Here is a 22,798-nt window from a genome sequence, read left to right as displayed (position 1 = left end):
AGTGCTGTTTAATGCTTTGATTTTAATTTGACATGTTTATGCTTTTAAAAAAAGATCAAATGATTTTAAAAGAAAGGAATGCGAACTGTGAACTTCTGGTTCTCTGTCTGCAGCGGTCTGTAATCCGAACCGCTCAGTCTGACCACTGGAGATAAAAATAGTCGTTAAGTCAGATTTGTTATTGAATTACGGTGTGTATTTCATACTGCTGATTCTAGCTTTTTACTACAAGTGCTTCTAGTTTCATTTATTTATGAAAATTATGTATTGTATATGTATATATATATGATATATGTATATTTTTAAAATGTTATATTGTTACATAAAAATCATTTGAGGCCTTCCCCCCGAGACAAGAGTCAGTCTAAGTCTGCTCACCTTCGTTTTGTGGCGTTCCCTCCTCCCTCCTGTACTATAGCGTACTATAGTAAGGGTGTTTGGGTCTTCCCTTAGGAATAGGGCAAGTTGCTCGGTCATTTGGGGGGGCAGAGAATAGAACCGATGCTCCTCCACATACATGAAAGAAGCCAGTGAAGGATGTTCAGGCATCAGGCATGCCCAACTGCAGGGAGATGGCAGGGCAGGACAGAACATGCTGAAGAGATTATGGCTCTTAGCTGACTGACCATTTCAGTGATTTAAGGCAGGTCTGCTGAGTGATAATAAAATAAAAAAAGAGATTTTTTCTATTGACGTGTGAGAAATGATATGTAAGAAATTATATAACATTTATGATCCTAACTGAGAAAAAAATATTATAGTCAAATTTCCAGCTTTTTTTTACTGTTTTTTTCTGTTCTATTGAAGGGCCAAACCACCAGAATTAAAACTATACAAAAATGCAAACTAATTAATAAATCTACTTTAAGACTAAATAATATTAAAATGAGTATTTCATTATTTAATTTAAAAAAATGTCACTCACATTTAGTTTTCTGTTACCTCCTAAACCTTTCCTGTATTATTTAACTTTGTATTTATTCACCTGATTAATTCTGATTAGACATTTTATAATTTTCAGTAATTTTAATTAGTGCCGTCAAAATGAATGCATTAACGCAAATGAATCCGACATCACGGTTAACGCGATTAAAATTTTTAAAGCAGTTAACGCATCTGGAGTGCAGAATGACTCAAAATCCCTGAAATGTTTCTGTCAACGCATTTCGGGCAGTTTGTCCAAGTAGAGTTACCTTCGCACATACGCAATAGGCAGAGATAGATCTGGTAGTGACGGGCACCTGAACCAATTAACCACACTGGCCCTCTCAATGGGAAATCTGAGTATTAAAAAAATAACAAGACGGAACAGTCGACCAACATAAAGTATTATGCACATTGTGGAAGAAGAAATTTTCTTTTCACCAAAGCACTTCCAGCTTAAAATATCACATTGACGTGAAGCATACGTTAGTTGGGGATGCTGCTAGGACTTTGGCTAACGCGTCACCCAGCTTGCGACAAACCACCCACGGAGCATCGGGGACTCAGCAAGTCTAAGTCCGATGTAGACTGACATATATATTGACGTATATTGACTGACACAATTGCCAAGTGGATTGCAACAAACTGCAGACCTGTTAATATTGACGAGAACACGCGCTTTACATATCTTTGCAAAGTAAAATGAAATACAGAAAAATAAGTAAGTACGTTGATAAATGAAAAATTAAATGCAGAATTCAAAACACTGGAAACATAAATTGTGGAAAATATAAAAATAAAATTGTAAAAAAATGTTTTTGTTTTGAAACCTTTGGGCAGCTTCGGTCCTCCGTACCTTTTCAGTATCTACAAATATCAGAACGTTCAAAGCTATTTCTAACCCTTCTTTCCTGACCAGCATTTCACCTGAGTCTGATACGAGAGTGGGAGAAGAGGCGAAGCAGGAAGGTGGTGGGCAGCACAACATAACGTCCCAGAGTCAGAGTTCCCCTCAGTGTCACACTCCGGGAATCCATGTAGATGGAGCTGGCCGCCTGCTCCACCACGCACTGCACCCGACTGCAGCGGTTCACCTCCACCTGCAGATGATGAGGAAGGACTGAAATATTTTTTTTATGACTCAAAAAACGTGAGGTTGCTCAGTGGCCCGGCTCACCTTCAACACCTCAAAGCCAATAGGCAGGTTTTCTCCTTTTCCATTTTTCCTCCACATCCTCCTGTCCTCCTGCTGCAGACAGATCAGCACCTCCTCCTCTTTGGCTCGCACCTCAAACATGAACTAATAAGAATGAAAAGTCATTTTTAGCATTCATGTGCTGATGCAAACCCTGGTTTCAATCTTATATTTACCTGTGGATTGTGCAGGAAGGTGTCCCTGTGATTGATACATCCACCACACCGGCTCCTCTTATCCAACTCCACCTTCCATACTCCATTCACCTTCCCACCACCCTTTTCTGCTGTCACTTTGTTCACATCAGGCTTGCTTCTTCCTCTTTTCCTTCCTTCCTGTTGACTCTCACCGAGTCGATCCTCCTTTCTGTTCCCACGCTGCTTGGTCCCTCCAGGCCCGTTGCTGCTCTTACTCAGGGTCAGTGTAGGGTTACTCTGGAGCACAGTGGGTGGAGGTGCTCCATGGGTGGGGGGAGGTAGAACCCACTCCCCGTAGCAGCTCACTTCTCTCCAGCGAGATCTCGGCCACAGCAGAGTCCTCTCCACCAGTCTGCACACCACCACGTCTGTAAAGTGTTGACAGAAGTCCTCGAAATCCATCCTGAGGGAAAAGGAAAAGAATAAAATGTGAGGCAGAAACCAGCTAACCCACATGACTTTTTGTTCTTCAAATAATAAAAATCAGAAGTACCAAAACTCCCCGACAGCACGAACAACGAGCCCCATCTTGTCCCTCTCTGCACGACTCAGTTGCTGCCACTGCTCTGACCTGCAGGGGGCACACAAGGACAGAAAGCAGAACACTTGGAAAGGACATAAAAATAAAAGCAGTGTTTCAGCTTCTAGAAACCTTTAGTGATCCAGTTCTCAGACTTCCATGATGTGAACAGCAGATGTCCCTCCACCCCAGTAAAACAAATCCCAAACTATTGTAAAATGTCAGAATCTCTCCAGAATATCAGCAGTGGCATTATAAAATGCTGCAAACCACAGCGACACTGTTAAAGTCAGCAAAGACTTTTCCCCCCAGAGCTCCTACAAGATGCTCTCAGCAGTCTGACATGTGGCAGAAGCCAGTGCAAAGACTTCAAAGTCACCTCTCACCTCTGACTCCAGGCACCGGTCCAATCTGTGGTCCCCCACGGGTTCCTCATGCGGACCATAAAGAGTCTGGATGTCCCGCCTCTCTTCAGTACCTTCTCCCCCAACCTCACCTTCCTCACTGCCGTGATCCCGTAGGCGTGTCCTCGCACGAGCCCACACTCCAGCACTGACTCCACGGTCTCCCCCTCTGCAGGCTGAGAAACGTGTAAAATCTTTTTAACCAATCTGTTTAACAGTTTTTAAAATGTTCAAGACTCAGAAGCCCTACCCGTATGGAGCAAGTGATGAGGGATTTGTATTCATGGACCTTGGTTAAAGTCTGGCAGAGCGCCCTCCTCTGGTCACTGTGAAGTCTTAGAGCCTCACGATCCAGACTGAGCGGCTCTGAAACTCCACCAGTGAAGTCGATCAGGGCCTCTGCAGTGTTCCCTCCCTCCAAGGCCTCGTAGCAGCCGTTAAGTCTAAAAGTTGAGAGAGGGATTGAGTGATTGATTCACGAACATTACATATTAGGACTGCCATAAGTAGTGGTTGTGGCAGTCAAGATGTAGGTTCAGCAGCCTGCATAAAATTAACAACAGTCCCATCGAATACCAAAACCAGCATTTGGACTTTGCTGCTTATAAATGGAACACACTAGCAAAAAACCTGCATCCCCTGATTTCTCTGATTCTGATTACTCTTGCACATTTTTCTTAATTTGCATGTATAATGTATGATACGTCCTTTTATTATGTAAATCTTTGTCTGTTTTTTTTTTAATTTCTACACAGGTCACAATCGCATTGAAACTACATGTTTAAACATAGGATTTAGTGATAATATGCGTGCCTCACACAGACTGAGATACTTGCTAAAACAAAATACAAAGGTTTCACTCACCAAAAACTGGATGGACTTTACACCTCACAGCAATCAAAGTTTATGCCACACAATCACATTAAAAAAGGCACAATCACCACAAACACAGTCAAAGGGGTGCACAGTTGAAACAAAACAGAAGCCTGGCAACCTGTCTGGGTACCCAGCTAACTAATAATCAGTGTTGGGCAAGTTACTTTGAAAAAGTAATTAATTATAGTTACTAATTACTTCTTCAAAACAGTAACTGAGTTAGTACCTGAGTTACAAAATTCTAAAAGTAATTAATTACTAAGAAAAGTAACAATTGCGTTACTTTAAAAAAAAAAATTAGGGTATAATTGGCTGTTTTTGACTACTTTCAATTTTACCTCTACATTTCACCTTTAAAAACTATTTACTTTGCCATGTTTGGTATCATTCTTTTCAGCACAGCCTCACATGTCTGAATTTACAGTTATGTTTTCATTTTGACATACTGTATTAGCACAACTGATCTGAAATCAGACAAAAAAAACCCCAAACTTTGAGTAGAAAAAGTTATATTCTTTTACTGTAACAACCACGAACGTGTTTAATGAATCATATTTCTGTCACGGTTCTGGGTCAGTTCTGACCCAGCATTTTGAGTTCTCATGTTTTGGTTTGATTTTGTATTTTTGGTTATTTTCTTGATCTATTGTCAGGCTATGATGATGATGATGATGATGTTTAGTATGTTCCAGCTTATTCTGGTTTAAGTCTAATTCTGCCCGTGTAAAGTCCATGTTTCTTAGTCTGCGTCTTTGTTTATTGTTTCCTGTTTTATTTTGAAAGATTATGTCTTATGTCAGTGTGTCCAGCAATAAAGCTGAGGTTTTTTGAGGTGCATTCTGTTTCCGAGTCCTGCATTTGGATCCACATCTCCACCTGCCCGCACACAGAGCCCTGACAATTTCATAACTTTGAATGTAAATATAAATTGTAAATTTTAAAATCCTATGCACAAGTTTTGCAAACAACAAAGTTATTTGCAGCCATTTACTTTTCACCTTTTTTTAATAGCCATTTCAAGCTATTTACATAACAGTCAGGTGTTCTCTATTAAATAAGATGCCACACAAATTATTTGTGCCACTCCAAAAAATATTTTCTGTCCACTATAAAGGAGAACATCACAGCCTGATACCTGCAGGTCTGACACAAGGTCATAAGCAGAGAGTGCTTGCTAATGCTGTCCTTAGACATTAAACATGATGAAAGTATTCAGGAAAAAATACCGTGTATATATTGTTTATCAACTCTGGTTTTATGTGGCCTATCAACACAATTTAAAAACTAGTATATATTACATTGATGCTTTGTGATCTTGAAGTGGTCGTGTGATTGGCTTACCACGACTGCTTTATTCTTCCTCAGTCAAACAGCAGCCTCATGTGATTGTTTTGCCCCCTAGCGCCAGGTGTTGCGCCAAAAAGTGATCGTCTGCAACAATGACATTGGTCTGCCACAAAGTGATTGCCCCTACCGTGCCCCTGCGTAGCCCGGTGGCGCCTGTGTCCGGCAGCCTCGCCTCTGTCAGTGCGTCCCAGGGCACCTGTGGCTACAATGTAGCTTGCCATCGACAGTGTGTGAATCAGTGTTGGTCAAGTTACTTGAAAAAAGTAATCAGTAACTAATTACTGATTACTTCCCCAAAAAAGTAATCCCGTTACTTTACTGGTTACTTATTTTCAAAAGTAATTAATTACTTAGTTACTTAGTTACTTTTTAAAAACACGATTTACAACCTGAATAGGTGATAAAGCGATAGATCTTTCAGCCCAATTCTACTTTTTCTGCATAATCCATCATACAAAATGTAATCAAATGGAAAAATCTCTTTTTATTAGTTTTAATCTTTTAACTTTATGCATCAAGCAAAAATTTAATTATATGCAACATTCTCTGACTTGAATAAATTAGTTTAACATTTAAACCTATTTTCTGCACATTCCAGCACATAAAATAAAATATTTTTTGTGTTTTCACTCAGTCTTTCAAATAGATGCCAGTAAAACACAGCAGAAAATAAATAAAGTCAAAGACTAGAGGTCCTGTTGCTCTATTTTCACCTGTAAAGCAGGAGTGGGGCAGGCGGAGGTTTACCCTGGTGCAGGTGTGCCGCAGCGATCAGTGGAAGAATCCGCGAGTTTCTCTGAGTTTCCCATTACGTCGTAGCGCACTCGGTGCTTGCTCAGAAGTTTAGGGTTTTTTTCGCTGTAAAAAGAAGTTTTCTTCCCACGCATGATGGACGCTAATGTTTTTGTCACTTTTTATGGAATCAAACTCAAAGTAAGGTCAGTACTTCCACGCTTTAAACGCTGCCCGCTCATACTCTCTCCATTATCCATTGTTGATCTGCACACAGCTGTTGTCGTCACACTCGCTTACGTCACTGTCATGAGACATTCTCGCAAAAAAATCACGGTTTTAGTAACGCAGTAATGCAGCATTCCTACGGGAAAGTAATGGTAATCTAATTACCGTTTTTGCAATAGTAATCCCTTACTGTACTCGTTACTTGAAAAAAGTAATCGGATTACAGTAACGCGTTACAAGTAACGTGTTACTGCCCATCTCTGGTGTGAATGTGTGTGTGAATGGGTGAATGACTGAATGTAGTGTGAAGCGCTTTGGGGTCCTTAGGGACTAGTAAAGCGCTATATAAATACAGGCCATTTACCAATATCCACACTAAACAACAATCCTTTCAACCTTGATTCAACTTAACATTTCACTGGTTTAATTCAAGTGTATTACTACACCCTTAGCTCTCTGTGGACGCTATAAAAACCTATCCTTAGCCCACTGTTGTGATGGGTACAGCTGTCTGTTTACGTTGGCTTGTGCTTTTTCTATGTTCAATTGTACACACACACCCACAATCCCACCAATATAGCAGTCCATCATCAACTTCCTCCCTGAGGGCTAAGGTTTCACCAGCTGACATGACGCCTGTCCTTTAATAAAAAGTGCTTTAATTAACCCAATCTGCTGAAATGCAGCATGTGGAGGCAGCAACTCAGTTTATATGTGGGAGGTGAGAAGATGTATCTATCCATCCATCTAAATTGATAGCTTTGCTTTTACACTCACCAATCTCTTCAACACAACAGACCAGTGCAGCATCCGCATCATTGCAGCAGCAGCACCAACCCATCTGTCGATCTCCCGCTTTCTCTCCCGTCACTCGTGAATAAGACCCCGAGATACGTGAGCTCCTCCACTTGAGGCAGGAACTTGTCCATGACCCAGAGTGGGCACTCCACCCTTTTCTGGCTGAGGACCATGGCCTCAGATTTGGAATTGCTGATTCTCATTCCCACACTCGGCTGCAAACCGTTCGAGGCAGGGCCCCGGTAACCCTATCCTGGGCAGAGTGAACTGTTCCCTCGATGGTCTTCTCATAGGGGTCTTCTGAATCGCTCTTTGTCTGGTCCCTCACCCAGGACCAATTTGCCATGTGAGACCCTACCAGAAGTCCCGGGACAACATAGCCCCTGGGATCCCTGGGACACACAAACCCCTCCACCACGATAAGGTAGCGATTCACGGAGGAGATGTATTTCAAGTTAAAAAACAAAAAAATTTATATTTTACACTCCACGTCTAACTCACCCTCGGCCTCTGCCAGGACAGACCTGGTGGAGGCTGTCTCTTGTAAAAGAGGGACTGGTCTGTACTGGGGAATGGAGGATCCTTGTAGAGGATTTCAAGTCTATCACAGATTTCTCTGTTGTTCAACTGTTTTTATTTTCTGAAAACCTAAATATTAGTTTTCTTATCTGCACTGAGCCCCCACTCATAAATACATGACTAAAACTGGCCTTCCCAGCCATACGCTTTGCAAGCCTCTAAGGTTCTTGGTGTTTCCTGGATGAAATCATGAGTCTCCACTGTGTCTTTTTTGTAACACCGATTCTTATTCAGTGGTTTCCCATCTTTCGGTTGGGGTTAGGGAAGAAAGACAGGAAAAAGACACGCTGTGGAAGCAAGCCAAGCCAGAGATTATTAACAACTAATAATTAAACAGAGTTGGTTATAGAGGTGTACACTTTAATCCTTAACCATTGTCGTCTTTCACAGAAACAGATATTTAAAAAAAAGTAAGCTTCAGTACTGGGACAGTATCCAATTACAAATTTTAAAGATCAGATACACTGAAAATAACCGTATTATCCATTGTGCGCTTCGGTCTAATGCTTTCTTGCACAGACTATCATTTAGCATGTAGGTTGTGCAAATTCCCTGCTGACTCGGCCTCAGGATGTCTAGAGGCAAGAACCAAGCGCACCCAAATGAGCGTACCAGTGATCATGTGCGCATCACGCAGAGGGAGAGTGAGGGACGAAAAGCAGCAGCAGAGCATGGCAGTTGTATCGCAGTTTGTGTGATTCCGTGTGCGTTAATGAGACTGTAAGTGTTATTGCCTTTGACAGGTTAACTGGTATGATAATAGTTATAGTTGTTTGTGTATGTTTAAGCTAAAGTTATGCCTCAGTACACTGCTACCACGTTAGTAGGTTTATTTAATTATTTAATTAACTAGCACTAAGTTAATACCAGTGGCCAGAATCTCCCCCAATGATTATATCCCGCGGTTAAAGGATTTTTCTGTTGTTTATTGTTTAGTTTAGCTGTTGTTAGCTTGCCACATGCTTGCCTTAGTACTAGCAACTGGGAAGATATGTGCTATTTAGCCAACTTCTGGTCTTACGGCGACCCCTTGTGGACATTGTAAAATATTGCTGTGTCTGAGTAGATGATGTGTTCTGATTGTTGTTTGGTTGTCTTTGAGCCTGCTAACTATAGTGTTACCTGTTTCTGTTTCCAGACAACCATGCTTATAGTCACCGATACTGCACCTGCCACAATTATAAGTGCATATCTTCTGTGAAGCTTCATTAAAGACGGTGAACTAAACTCCTGGACTGCTGCAGTCTTTCTGACGGAAGACTTAGGCCAGACTTGTATACCCAGCACTTCCAGTATATATATATTCTACATAGGTGCAGAATTTCTTCTTTTCAGATGAAACTATTTCCTGTTGCTACACAGCCGGCGCATAAAAGCTTTCTTCTCTTTCATTTTTATTCCTAACATGACAGAATACAGCATGACTTTTATTACAAATCTCACGATTCATGATCCATCCTTGCAGCGATAAACCTCTGACAGAGTTTAATGATGTGATTACATTTTGAACAGTGAAATACAAAAAAGTGTTGGTTTCCACAGAAAACAAACCTACACTTTACAGAATTATAATTATGAAAAACCGCATTACACATGATTTATTTCTTATTTATTTATTTCATAAATGATACCATAACCAAAGTGACTTTTTAATTTCATCATGTACACTCAATAATGCCAATTTGTGGCTCAGCATGTAACAGCACATCTACAGATTCACAGATATATCAGCTAATTACTGACACTGACCGATGCTGGGTTTTTATTGGCAAATAAGATGCCAGTAAACGATGTCAGTGGCTGAGATTTATCCGTAATGTCACTAAAAGAGTTTAATGATAAGCTGAAATACTTGTGAGAAAAACCTTGCTCACATTTATAATGTAGACCTGTGTGTTTTCCTGGGACAAATATGGAAACAAATAAGAAAGTAAAACATATTTTTGCTATTGGAATCAGCTCTCGTACAAATTCTTAAACATCAGTGATCTTCTTGATTGCATAATTAAATTCCTGTAAACAGTAGCTGCTGCAGAGGTATAGAAAATGCTCATCTTTCAACACAAGATGCACGGACACATCACACACTTATCCTGCCATTTTTTGGATCCCATTTCCAACATATTTGCCTTGGCAGCATATTCATTGAGTGCGTCCAGTCCCCTTATCATTTCCAAAAGTCATTACACGTCGGCGGCAGGATTGGCACCCCTATACAGGCAGAAGCCGAGGAGGAACAAGAAGACGCCCAGGAAAAAAAACCCAACTGAGATATTAACCAAAGTGTTTATCCAGAAGGCAAACAGGTAAAGGGTCTTGTTGCAGTAGGGGTCCACGTTTGTTGTGTTTTTGTCATAGTTGGGCTGATAAATAGAGTAGATCCATACATCACCTATGAAAAAAAATTTTTTTAAATTTAATTTAATGTTACAACATGTATTAATTCTCACCCCGGTATACTTTTATGCTCATGGGCACAGTTGTTGACAAGGTGTAATCTGGATAAAAAGGGTCTGGAGCCTGATAATGATAAGATAAGTGTATTTAATTGATGGATTCAAGTTTGATGATAAACAGCTATTTTGGGGAATATTTAATTAGCAAGAAATTTGCTATTTTATCCACAATCAAGTTTACCTCACCTACTCTATCATGACTCAAATGCACTGTACTGCATGACCTAAATAACTGCACTACCACAAAAGCCACAATTAAGACAGATACAGTCAGCTACTGCTGGTGATGTTAGCTAGCAAAAGAGTCGTGACCAAAATGAGATGATTCAAAACTTGAGCTGAGACATTTTCTGCACTTTTTGGCTCTGACAGAAAGCAGCAAACACTGAGAGCCTATGGATAGATTTAAGTCTTTAATGAGTTAAGGTTTATCTACTGTGATCACCTTTAACATTCTTAACTCATAACCTTTTTTAAAATAATGTCTTGTCTTGATCTTATTAGACCTTCTAGATTACTTTAACCATTAATTAATCTATGTCCTACACCACCATCGCTTTCTAATGTAACTTTACTAAATTTTTCTTTTTGTCCTTCCTTCCTTTATCCCTTCTTGTGAGGCGTTTGGATGGCCCTACCCAGGCAATACTAGTACTAGAGGGCGACAATGCCATTGGGAAGCGTGAGACAATGAGGAAGCTGAGGAGCATTTTCTCAGAGACTTTTGCACAATCTTATTTATTTTTAGAACCAGAGCAGTCACGTCACAGTAGTCACATGCAGATTTAAGGCACTTCTGCTTTGACTAAACTTTTAAGAACTGGAAGCTACATCCATCGTTCATATACAGATTGTGATCTGCTCTTCCCTCTGCCAAGATTAATGACTATTGATCTTCTGACTAATGAGAATAGAGAGCATATTGATCAATCAGACACTCAACCCTAAAGACTACAGTCCTAATTTACATCCTTGTTTTTGTTGTGGCTAGCTTCTTTCACGCTGTGCTATTAATATGTATTAATGAGCCACAAGTTTTAATGATTAGACAGGGAATCCTGCACCCTGGGTACATAAGACTCAATGTCTGCTATGATGAATCTGATTCACATGAAGGAGGGACAGCACTTTACACAGTATCATATTTTTTGTGGCCTTTTAGAGCTTCATGCAGCTGAAACGAATGTGGTCTATAATAGAAACACACTGCGCACTGTAAACATTGCCTAGGAGGAGTCCTGTTCTGTTTGTGGTGCTGAGAGCTAATGTTTAATCTCTTCGGTGTGAATTTATGCCGGTCGTTTGTCTGATGTCCACGACTGTATTTACACAATTTTAACAGGCAGCCAACCAGAAACAGGTCACTTCCTTGACTTTTTAACTCACCAGCGATAAACCAGCAGGGGACAAAGAACATTGCCAGTAAGTTCCAGGCTTTGTAGATTGTGCTCAGAGGGTTGGAGGTGCCTTCTTCTGGCTCTTTGGCACAGGGAAAGTAGGAGAGCAACACGAACAACAGGCTTGAGAGTCCTAACACTATCAGATAGATGGGGATGTAGTGCTGGCGCGGACACTCATGAAGGTATATTGCCCCTGGTGGACACAAGGAGGATGACTCAAAAAGTACAATCAGAGCTGCCTGGAAAACTTCAACACCTTTGAACACTCATTCAAGTAAGTAAGTATGGAGCTCACCAATTGCAATCTGAGCAATGGGCATGATGCAAAATATCGCGCTAAAGATCGCTGCAAAAAAAATCAAACACTGAACTCAGTTTCTTCAAATGATATTTACAGAAATGAAGCTATGACACCAGTGTTCATGATGTTAAAATCGCTAGATTTTACCTAGTGCGGTTGCTGGGGGTTTTGGACGGTTCCGGATGCGTCCCAGAAGGTTACTGCTCTCCATTTTTCTCACCTGCAGAAGAAGATAAAGAATTGAGTTGGAAGTCCAACTGAAGGTGTGCAAAGCAATCTTGAGCAGCCAGTAGAGGCTGGAATTGCCCACCCCTGCTGTAGGCAGTCCAGACCTAAGTTTTGTGGCAAGCAAGTTATCACAACATTTCCATGAACCAACAAAGGAACAATGGGTAACTGTGAAGCATGTATTAAGATATCTCAGACGGTCCAAGGATAAGAAGTTGTGTTTTAGGAGAAACAATGAAAATTTAGGTCTAGTAGCCTACAGTAATGCTGTGTGAACCTATGTAAGAACAGTTCTCTAGTTTCATGGAAGACAAAGAAACAGCCCACTGTGGCGCTCTCTACCTGTGAAGCAGAATATATGGCTCTGGCTTCTACAATACAAGAGTTTATATATTTAGGGCAGCTTTTGAAAGGTATAGATAGCTAAAAACCTGTGAATCATCAGAGGTGCAAAGATGTGGACATTAAATATCATTTTGTAAGGCCCATTGTAAATGGACGAAAATGTGCCTGTTATATTGCACTACTGAAGAAATGGTTGCAGATGTTATGACCAAACCTGTGTCTGAGCTAAAACTTGGAAAGTTTGCAGACATCATGTTTTGGTGAGTCCACATCTGTATGGTAGTTTACAGGACAATATTCTTTAGATTCCAGCAACCTGAGTACAAGACGGGGTGTTGAGATATTTATCGTGTGTACTGAGTTGTAAATATGTTGGACCGCATTATTTGTTATTGTTGTTTAAAGGAGATGCAGTATTCAGGGTGTCACCACAAGGGGGCAGTTTTCACTGTGAAGGAAAGTATGCTGTGAGTTGATTGCTGTTGATGTTGCACTGCTCAAAATACACTACTGTACAAATAAATGTGTATGATTAATGTGTAAATTAAAAGTAACGTAGGCCTACTCATGAACTAATTTACAAATATAACCCAATAATGAGTCCTAAATATTCAAGAACTTTTACTTTTACTACAAACTTTTTGTTGAAACTTAGTTTGAGTGAAAAAAGTATTGAATTTATGAATTTGAAAGATATAAATACTTAAATACACCAGTCTGAAAAACAGTTACTTAATGCAATTTTAGACTAGTATGTGTTTTTTTTATAACACCCACCTAAAAAAAAAAAAAATATATATATATATATATATATATATATATATATATATATATATATATTGAATATTTTATTCCTGTTGGCTGTTTTCAGAGATACATTTCTAATATTCAGTTATTTTGTAATTTCCATGTATATGTTAAAAAGATGTAAAATGTTTGAGAAAGAAAGAACGACTGACCAAAAGCTACCTAAAACAAATCGGTCAAAGTGAAATAAAATGCAAATAAGGCTGAAACAATGGTCATGGTAGTTTGTGGTCCTTCACTTCTGACAGCAGGAGCTCACACATAGCAGCTGTCCACACACCTGATAATCAAATGCTGTCAAATGAGAGCAGATAAAAGCTAAATGGGCTGTCTGTTCCTTTTAAAAAGTTTCTTGTTTGCATTTAAACAGATTGGGGATCTTCAAATACCAGCAAAATGTGTATCTGTTCATTGGTTTTTGTGAGCACTGTAATTGGTTTTGGTGAGTGCTGTGAGGCAGGCAGGGTGAAGGACCCAAATCCAGGACTCAAAGTAAAGTAAAACTCAAAGCTCAGCCTTTATTGCTATAAAAACTCTTCGTAGGAATAAACATTACAAAAACCTCAAATGCAGAACTAAAACCTAAACTGGGAACTGGAACCTAGAAACTAAAAGACTCAAGCCAACCAATGCTCAGGACACGGAGGGAGAATACACAGCACAGAGACATTGTCATTCACTGTCGCACCGTACACGGGCAAAACAAAACAGGAGCACCAAAAGTCAAAACAAAAAAGTCCAAAAACAGTGTCCCAAACAACCCAATTTGGGTGGCTGACCCAGAAGGTTGACAGCCCAGGAGCCTGGAAAACAGTTCAGGAGTAAGCCCATTGAGCCAACAGTGACAGAGGATCTCAGGAGGCCGACCGCAAAACAGTGGAGGCGACTAGCTGAGACAGACAGCTGGTGTGACCCCTCAGATCCTCCAGCGGAAACAGACGGTGGCATGCAAGCCACTGAGTGCTGGAGCGGGTCACCAGAGCCCCCAGTGGGAAACAGACACAGGGCCAGCAGGTATGGAGGCCCCTGGCTGAGACAAAGCTAGCTGAGGCTACGTGGAACACCCAGCCAGCTCTGGACACTTAGCCATAGCACTGCAGCGAGACAAAGTTTATTGCAGGCTGGGTGAGCTCGCCTGAGCTCTCTGTGGAAGCTGCTGCAGACAGCTGAAATGGCCTGGTAGAGCTTTCAGGTGACACAGCTGAAGGAGGCTGAGAGAGTTCAGCTGAGCTCTCAGTCGATGATGGTGGTAGCTGAACCAACTGTACTAGCTCCATATCCTCCAGGCTCCCAGAGGCTGCTGAGGTCTGAAACTCAGCCTCTGGGGAAGCCCTGGAGAGAGTGACAGTCTCCTCCTTCTTGGGACACAGAAATGCTCTTTGTAATTTGTTTCTCTGCTGAGAATGAGCAATTGAAAAATAGCCCTTTACATTCACAGTCTTAGAGTTAACATTCCTGGTCATTAGAACTCTGGGCTTGGCAGGAGCAACATTGAAACAGTCAGTAAAGTCCTGTGAATGGGGACTTCTGTCTGTCTCAGACAGAAGAACCAGTTGTTAACGCTTCTGCAGTTATCTTAGCAGTAAAACAATTACCTTTAGTTCACTGAGGATTTACAGACTCAAGGTTAACAGGCTCAGAAACAGATAACTCTACCTCAGAATATACTGACTTAAAATTTACAGATTTAGTGAAAGAGTATTGGTTCAGACTCAATGTTAGCTTGTTAGTTTGTGATTTTGCCCCTTGTGCAGTGTAGCAAACGTTCTCCAACTGACTGGCACAAACAGAAATCTCAGGTTTTTCAAAATCAGAAACAAAATCAGATTTCTTGTTCCTTGGGCAGAGAGAAACAGCTTTTAGGTCTTGTGAGGTGAGGTCCTCAGTCACGGTCTTAATTGTTATACATTTTGGAGGGGTAAGGAAAAATTCTGTTCTACTCACCACAGCCGTCTGTTCTGAAGAAGTCCCTGGTGTGGGCTGTGGCGGGCAGGATGAAGGACCCAAATGCAGAACTCAGAAACAGAAAGTAAAACTCAAAGCTCAGCTTTTATTGCTGCAAAAACTCTTTGTAGGAATTAACATTACAAGAACAAACCAAAACCTCAAATGCAGAACTAAAAACTAAACTGGGAACAGGAACCTAGAAACTAAGAAACTCGAGCCAGGCAATGCTCAGGACACAAAGGGAGAACACAGCATGGAGACATTGTGTATGACGCGATAGCAAGCAATGAATGACAAAGGACTAAAATACACAGCGGAGTGATTTGGGAAGTGGAGACAGGAGGAAAGCACAGGAAAACAATACCAAAATACAAGAAACTCAAAATGCTGGGTCCAAATGACCCAGAACTGTGACAAATGCTACAAGACAGACTTGAGTCCAATGAGAAAAAAGTGCTGTTAAAAATGACTCACCCTTATGGCTCCCAGTGATGTCACCATTTATTTAATTACACGCACTCATCCTGTACTATGTACTGACAAAGAAAGGAGCGCAGTGCTGTTAAAACTTTGATTTAAATTTTATAGGTTTATTCTTTAAAAAGAAGATGCAAAGAACTACAAGGAGATGCCGGCAAAGAGACAGGACATGCTGGAGAGATTATGGCTCTTAGCTGACTGACATTTCAATGACTTAAGGCAAGTAGGTCTGCTGAGTGATGATAAAATAAAACAGGCTTACACAGTGTTTATAGTTTAATTATGAGAAATGCAAATATGAGCCAAACATCACCATTTTAATGAATAAAACAAAAAATAAATAACAAATCAATAAAAATACAACACATAACAATGCATATTTTAAAATAACACAAACTGGTTTGGCAGCAGTCCCACTGTTCTTGTTGAACTGCTGTGTTTGTGCCTGCATAACTGAGCAGTAGATCACCACAGAGCATCTGTCAGTGCATTAATAACCTAATTATTAAAGTCCCACAGCAAAGTGCAAGAGACCAAGCAGCTCACTGTGGTTTAAAATACAACAGGTCAAAAACCCCAAAAAACCACAGCACCTTTTGTCACACAGCTTTATTTGCTCATCAGCTTCTACCTGAGAGGGCAGTGTTTGCCAGGGCAGCCAGACTGTCACAAGTCTGTGAGGCACACGCTGGAAGACGTCTCAAGATAGACGCAACCTCTGAGCCCTGAGCGAGACCGTCCACCTCGCAGATTCATCACGAGGCTTCGACTCCTCTCAGACTCGGCCGTCTGGAGTCGAGTCTCACCGAGAAGCGAGTCCCACAGCAGACCTCTGCTGTATATCTGTCAATACACAGGAAGCCCATTAGCCCTGTGTGTTTGTGTGCTGCGTGAGAGGGAACAGGAATGTGCCAAACCTCAACAGAGATGTCTGTGTTGGGGTATCTCCTGTAGAAGATGGTTCTCAGGTTGAATTCAGGGTTTCTGCTCTCCTTGAACACCCGCGTCCTGACGTTGTCATTCTCACATCTCACTACAGCGTAAACATCGGGGGCTGTGGAACAAAATCCAGCACGGTGTAAAGAAAGAAAGAAAGAAAACACCAAGGGAGATATGTGCAATAATTAAGAGTCTGCCCAAATATGAGTCTTTCATTTTGCAGTTACCTGTTTGTTTGGGAGGGTCGAGTCCTGATGCCCTGTGTAGATAAACTGTGGTTACCACTGTGGGCTGAGGTAGAAAACAGGGACATGGAATGTCACCTCTCTGGTGGGGAAGGAGCCTGAGTTAGTGCGTGAGGTTGAGAGGTACCGGCTAGATATAGTTGGGCTCACCTCTACGCATGGCTTGAGCTCTGGAACCGGGGGGGGGAGGGGGGGGGGGGGTGCTGGAAGGTGACTCTGTTGTCCTGCTGGGAGACTTCAATGCTCACGTGGGTAATGACAGCGAGACCTGGAGGGGCGTGATTGGGAGGAACGGCCTCCCTGATCTGAACCCGAGCGGTGCTTTGTTATTGGACTTCTGTGCTAATCACAGTTTGGCCATAACGAACACCCTGTTCGAACATAAGAGTGTCCATAAGTGCACGTGGCACCAGGACGCTCTAGGCCGTAGGTCAATGATCAATTTCGTATCACCAGACCTGCGACCATATGTTCTGGACACTCGGGTAAAGAGAGGGGCTGAGCTGTCAGCTGATCACCACCTGGTGGTGAGTTGGATCAGGTGCCGTGGAGGACGCTGGACAGACCCAGTGCACCTAAACGCGTAGTGAGGGTGTGCATTGAGTCCGAATGGACCATGTTCAGCGTCTCCATTGCCGAAGCTGCTGCATTGAGCTGCGGCCGCAAGGTGGTTGGTGCCTGCCGTGGTAATCCCCGAACCAAATGGTGGACACCAGAGGTGAAGGGAGCCACCAGGCTGAAGAAGGAGTCCTATCGGGCTTGGTTAGCCTGTGGGACTCCGGAGGCAGCCGACAGGTATGGACAGGCCAAGCGGAATGCAGCTCGGGCAGTGGCTGAAGGAAAAACTCGGGTGTGGGAGGAGTTCGGAGAGGCCATGGAAAAAATTTTTTGGACTGCCCCGAAGAGATTCTGGCAAACCGTCAGGCGTCTCAGGAGGGAAAGCGGTGCACTACCTGCACTGTGTATAGTGCTGGTGGAGCGCTGCGGACGTCGACTGAGGAAATTGTCAGGCGATGGAAGGAATACTTCGAGGACCTCCTTAATCCCACTGACACGTCTTCTGAGGAGGAAGCAGAGTCTGGGGATGATGGGGAATGACCCGCCAATTTCCGGGGGCGAGGTCACTGAGGCAGTTACACAACTCCTTGGTGGCAGAGCCCCTGGTTTTGATGAGGTCCGCCCCGAGTTCCTGAAGGCTTTGGACGTTGTTGGGCTGTCCTGGTTGACACGCCTCTACAATGTTGCGTGGAGATCAGGGGCAGTACCCGTGGATTGGCAGACCGGGGTGGTGGTCCCCATCTTTAAGAAGGGGGACCGGAGGGTGTGTTCCAACTACAGGGGGATCATACTCCTCAGCCTCCCTGGGAAAGTCTATGCCAGGGTGCTGGAAAGGAGAGTTCGTCCGCTAGTCGAACCTCGGATACAGGAGGAACAATGCGGTTTTCGTCCTGGTCGCAGAATACTGGACACTGGGCTTTCACTTTGGTGGCCTCAGAATCTCATCTCTGCTTTTAGCGGATGATGTGGTTCTGTTGGCTTCATCGGGTGAGGGCCTCCAGCTCGCACTGGAACAGTTCGCAGCTGAGTGTGAAGCAGCGGGAATGAGGATCAGCACATCCAAATCTGAGGCCATGGTTCTCAGCCGGAAAAGGGTGGAGTGCCCACTCCGGGTCGGGGATAAGTTCCTGCCCCAAGTGGAGGAGTTCAAGTATCTCGGGGTCTTGTTCGCGAGTGATGGGAGAAGGGAGCCGGAGATCGACAGACGGATTGGGGCTGCAGCTGCAGTGATGCAGACGCTGCACCAGTCCGTCGTGGTGAAGAGGGAGCTGAGTGTAAAAGCGAAGCTCTCAATTTACCGGTTGATCTACGTCCCTACCCTCACCTATGGCCACGAGCTGTGGGTAGTGACCGAAAGAACGAGATCGCGGATACAAGCGGCAGAAATGAGCTTCCTCCGAAGGGTGGCTGGCCTCTCCCTTAGAGATAGGGTGAGTAGAGCCGCTGCTGCTCCACATCGAAAGGAGCCAGCTGAGGTGGTTCGGGCATCTGACAAGGATGCCTCCTGGGCGCCTCCTGGGTGAGGTGTTCCGAGCATGTCCCACCAGGAGGAGGCCCCGGGGCAGACCCAGGACACGCTGGAGAGATTATATCTCTCGGCTGGCCTGGGAACGCCTTGGTGTTCCCCTGGATAAGCTGGAGGAGGTGGCTGGGGAGAGGGAGGTCTGGGCCTCCCTGCTTAGGCTGCTGCCCCTGCGACCCGGCCTCGGATAAAGCGGATGAAGATGGATGGATGGATGGATGGATCATCCAGTATGTGAAATGCTGAACTTGTAAAAGTGCCACTTGCAGAATAAATTGAAATGCAGAAAGTCAGTAGGTAAATAAATTGAAATTTTATCGCAGAATTCAAAACACTGGAAACATAAATTGTGGCAAATATAAAAATAAAACTGTAATAAAAAAAACTTTTTTTGTTTTGAAACCTTTGGGCAGCTTTGGTCCTCCGTACCTTTTCAGTATCTACAAATATCAGAACGTTCAAAGCTATTTCTAACCCTTCTTTCCTGACCAGCATTTCACCTGAGTCTGATACGAGAGTGGGAGAAGAGGCGAAGCAGGAAGGTGGTGGGCAGCACAACATAACGTCCCAGAGTCAGAGTTCCCCTCAGTGTCACACTCCGGGAATCCATGTAGATGGAGCTGGCCGCCTGCTCCACCACGCACTGCACCCGACTGCAGCGGTTCACCTCCACCTGCAGATGATGAGGAAGGACTGAAATATTTTTTTATGACTCAAAAAACGTGAGGTTGCTCAGTGGCCCGGCTCACCTTCAACACCTCAAAGCCAATAGGCAGGTTTTCTCCTTTTCCATTTTTCCTCCACATCCTCCTGTCCTCCTGCTGCAGACAGATCAGCACCTCCTCCTCTTTGGCTTGCACCTCAAACATGAACTGATAAGAATGAAAAGTCATTTTTAGCATTCATGTGCTGATGCAAACCCTGGTTTCAATCTTATATTTACCTGTGGATTGTGCAGGAAGGTGTCCCTGTGATTGATACATCCACCACACCGGCTCCTCTTATCCAACTCCACCTTCCATACTCCATTCACCTTCCCACCACCCTTTTCTGCTGTCACTTTGTTCACATCAGGCTTGCTTCTTCCTCTTTTCCTTCCTTCCTGTTGACTCTCACCGAGTCGATCCTCCTTTCTGTTCCCACTCTGCTTGGTCCCTCCAGGCCCGTTGCTGCTCTTACTCAGAGTCAGTGTAGAGTTACTCTGGAGCACAGTGGGTGGAGGTGCTCCATGGGTGGGGGGAGGTAGAACCCACTCCCCGTAGCAGCTCACTTCTCTCCAGCGAGATCTCGGCCACAGCAGAGTCCTCTCCACCAGTCTGCACACCACCACGTCTGTAAAGTGTTGACAGAAGTCCTCGAAATCCATCCTGAGGGAAAAGGAAAAGAATAAAATGTGAGGCAGAAACCAGCTAACCCACATGACTTTTTGTTCTTCAAATAATAAAAATCAGAAGTACCAAAACTCCCCGACATCACGAACAACGAGCCCCATCTTGTCCCTCTCTGCACGACTCAGTTGCTGCCACTGCTCTGACCTGCAGGGGGCACACAAGGACAGAAAGCAGAACACTTGGAAAGGACATAAAAATAAAAGCAGTGTTTCAGCTTCTAGAAACCTTTAGTGATCCAGTTCTCAGACTTCCATGATGTGAACAGCAGATGTCCCTCCACCCCAGTAAAACAAATCCCAAACTATTGTAAAACGTCAGAATCTCTCCAGAATATCAGCAGTGGCATTATAAAATGCTGCAAACCACAGCGACACTGTTAAAGTCAGCAAAGACTTTTCCCCCCAGAGCTCCTACAAGATGCTCTCAGCAGTCTGACATGTGGCAGAAGCCAGTGCAAAGACTTCAAAGTCACCTCTCACCTCTGACTCCAGGCACCGGTCCAATCTGTGGTCCCCCACGGGTTCCTCATGCGGACCATAAAGAGTCTGGATGTCCCGCCTCTCTTCAGTACCTTCTCCCCCAACCTCACCTTCCTCACTGCCGTGATCCCGTAGGCGTGTCCTCGCACGAGCCCACACTCCAGCACTGACTCCACGGTCTCCCCCTCTGCAGGCTGAGAAACGTGTAAAATCTTTTTAACCAATCTGTTTAACAGTTTTTAAAATGTTCAAGACTCAGAAGCCCTACCCATATGGAGCAAGTGATGAGGGATTTGTATTCATGGACCTTGGTTAAAGTCTGGAAGAGCGCCCTCCTCTGGTCACTGTGAAGTCTTAGAGCCTCACGATCCAGACTGAGCGGCTCTGAAACTCCACCAGTGAAGTCGATCAGGGCCTCTGCAGTGTTCCCTCCCTCCAAGGCCTCGTAGCAGCCGTTAAGTCTAAAAGTTGAGAGAGGGATTGAGTGATCGATTCACGAACATTACATATTAGGACTGCCATAAGTAGTGGTTGTGGCAGTCAAGATGTAGGTTCAGCAGACTGCATAAAATTAACAACAGTCCCATCGAATACCAAAACCAGCATTTGGACTTTGCTGCTTATAAATGGAACACACTAGCAAAAAACCTGCATCCCCTGATTTCTCTGATTCTGATTACTCTTGCACATTTTTCTTAATTTGCATGTATAATGTATGATACGTCCTTTTATTATGTAAATCTTTGTCTGTTTTTTTTTTTATTTGTACACAGGTCACAATCGCATTGAGATTACATGTTTAAACATAGGATTTCAAGTCTATCACAGATTTCTCTGTTGTTCAACTGTTTTTATTTTCTGAAAACCTAAATATTAGTTTTCTTATCTGCACTGAGCCCCCACCTATAAATACATGACTAAAACCGGTCACCCCAGCCATACACTTTGCAAGCCTCTAAGCTTTTTGGTGTTTCCTGCATGAAATCATGACAGTCTCCACGGTTTCTTCTTTGTGACACTGATTCTTATTTAGTGGTTTCCCATCTTCCGGTTGGGGTTAGGGAAGAAAGACGGGAAAAAGACACGCTGTGGAAGCAAGCCAAGTCAGAGATTATTAACAACTAATAATTGAACTCAGAGTGGTGTATAGAGGTGTACACTTTAATCCTTAACCATCGTAGTCTTTTACAGAAACAGATATTTTAAAAAATTAAGCTTCAGTATTGAGACAGTATCCAATTACACATTTTAAAGTTCAGATAAACTGAAAATAACCTTAACCATCCATTGTGCGACTAGGTCTAATGCTTTTTGTGCACAACCATTTAGCGTGTAGGTCCACAATTTCTTCTTTTCAGATAAAATTATTTCCTGTTGCTACACAGCCGCGACATACAGTAAAAGCTTCCCACTCCTGTCTTTCATTTTTATTCCTAACACGACAAAATGCAAATCCATGATCCATAACACAGAGTGTGATTGCATTTGAACAGTAAAATACAGAGACGTGTTGGTTTCCACAGAAAACTACACTTTACAGTATTATAAAGTATGATAAATAACATTACACATGATATATTTATTATTTAATTATTCTGTAAATGATACCATTAAAAAAAGGACTTTTTAATTTCATCATGTAATAATAATAATAATAATGGATTGGATTTATATAGCGCTTTTCTAGGCACCCAAAGCGCTTTACAATACCACTATTCATTCACTCTCACATTCATACACTGGTGGTACACTCAATAACCCAAATTTGTGGCTCATCATGTAACAGCACATCTACAGATTCACAGATATATCAGCTGAATACTGACACTGACTGATGCTGGGCGTTTATCGGCAAATAGGATGGCAGTAAATGATGTCAGTGGCTGAGATTTATCTGTAG

At 42.9% G+C, this 22,798-nt stretch overlaps 2 protein-coding genes and 1 long non-coding RNA gene across 3 annotated transcripts; 1 reads left to right on the top strand and 2 right to left on the bottom strand.

Moving 5' to 3' along the window:
* Positions 1 to 951: 951 nt before the first annotated feature.
* Positions 952 to 22,323, bottom strand: LOC106675756 (calpain-5). The gene is made up of 8 exons (XM_076882236.1): positions 22,295 to 22,323; positions 21,167 to 21,359; positions 20,899 to 21,092; positions 20,486 to 20,563; positions 19,972 to 20,395; positions 19,778 to 19,900; positions 2,102 to 2,224; positions 952 to 2,024 (listed from the first exon to the last, which is right to left on the bottom strand). The coding sequence occupies exons 1-8, from the start codon at positions 22,321 to 22,323 to the stop codon at positions 1,848 to 1,850; spliced, it is 1,341 nt and encodes a 446-aa protein (XP_076738351.1). The 3' UTR covers positions 952 to 1,847.
* On the top strand, positions 8,415 to 9,027 carry LOC143416525 (uncharacterized). The gene is made up of 2 exons (XR_013096912.1): positions 8,415 to 8,520; positions 8,939 to 9,027. It is a non-coding gene; the product is annotated as an uncharacterized LOC143416525 (long non-coding RNA).
* On the bottom strand, positions 9,183 to 17,030 carry LOC143416524 (transmembrane protein 272-like). Its single transcript, XM_076881802.1, has 7 exons — positions 16,931 to 17,030; positions 16,682 to 16,818; positions 15,282 to 16,607; positions 12,105 to 12,177; positions 11,952 to 12,002; positions 11,643 to 11,849; positions 9,183 to 10,192 (listed from the first exon to the last, which is right to left on the bottom strand). The coding sequence occupies exons 4-7, from the start codon at positions 12,166 to 12,168 to the stop codon at positions 9,984 to 9,986; spliced, it is 531 nt and encodes a 176-aa protein (XP_076737917.1). The 5' UTR covers positions 12,169 to 12,177; positions 15,282 to 16,607; positions 16,682 to 16,818; positions 16,931 to 17,030; the 3' UTR covers positions 9,183 to 9,983.
* Positions 22,324 to 22,798: the final 475 nt, after the last annotated feature.

Source organism: Maylandia zebra, linkage group LG3, assembly GCF_041146795.1.
Source record: "Maylandia zebra isolate NMK-2024a linkage group LG3, Mzebra_GT3a, whole genome shotgun sequence".
Classification (NCBI taxonomy): Eukaryota; Metazoa; Chordata; class Actinopteri; order Cichliformes; family Cichlidae; genus Maylandia; species Maylandia zebra.
This window is presented reverse-complemented; position numbering and strand designations above follow the sequence as displayed.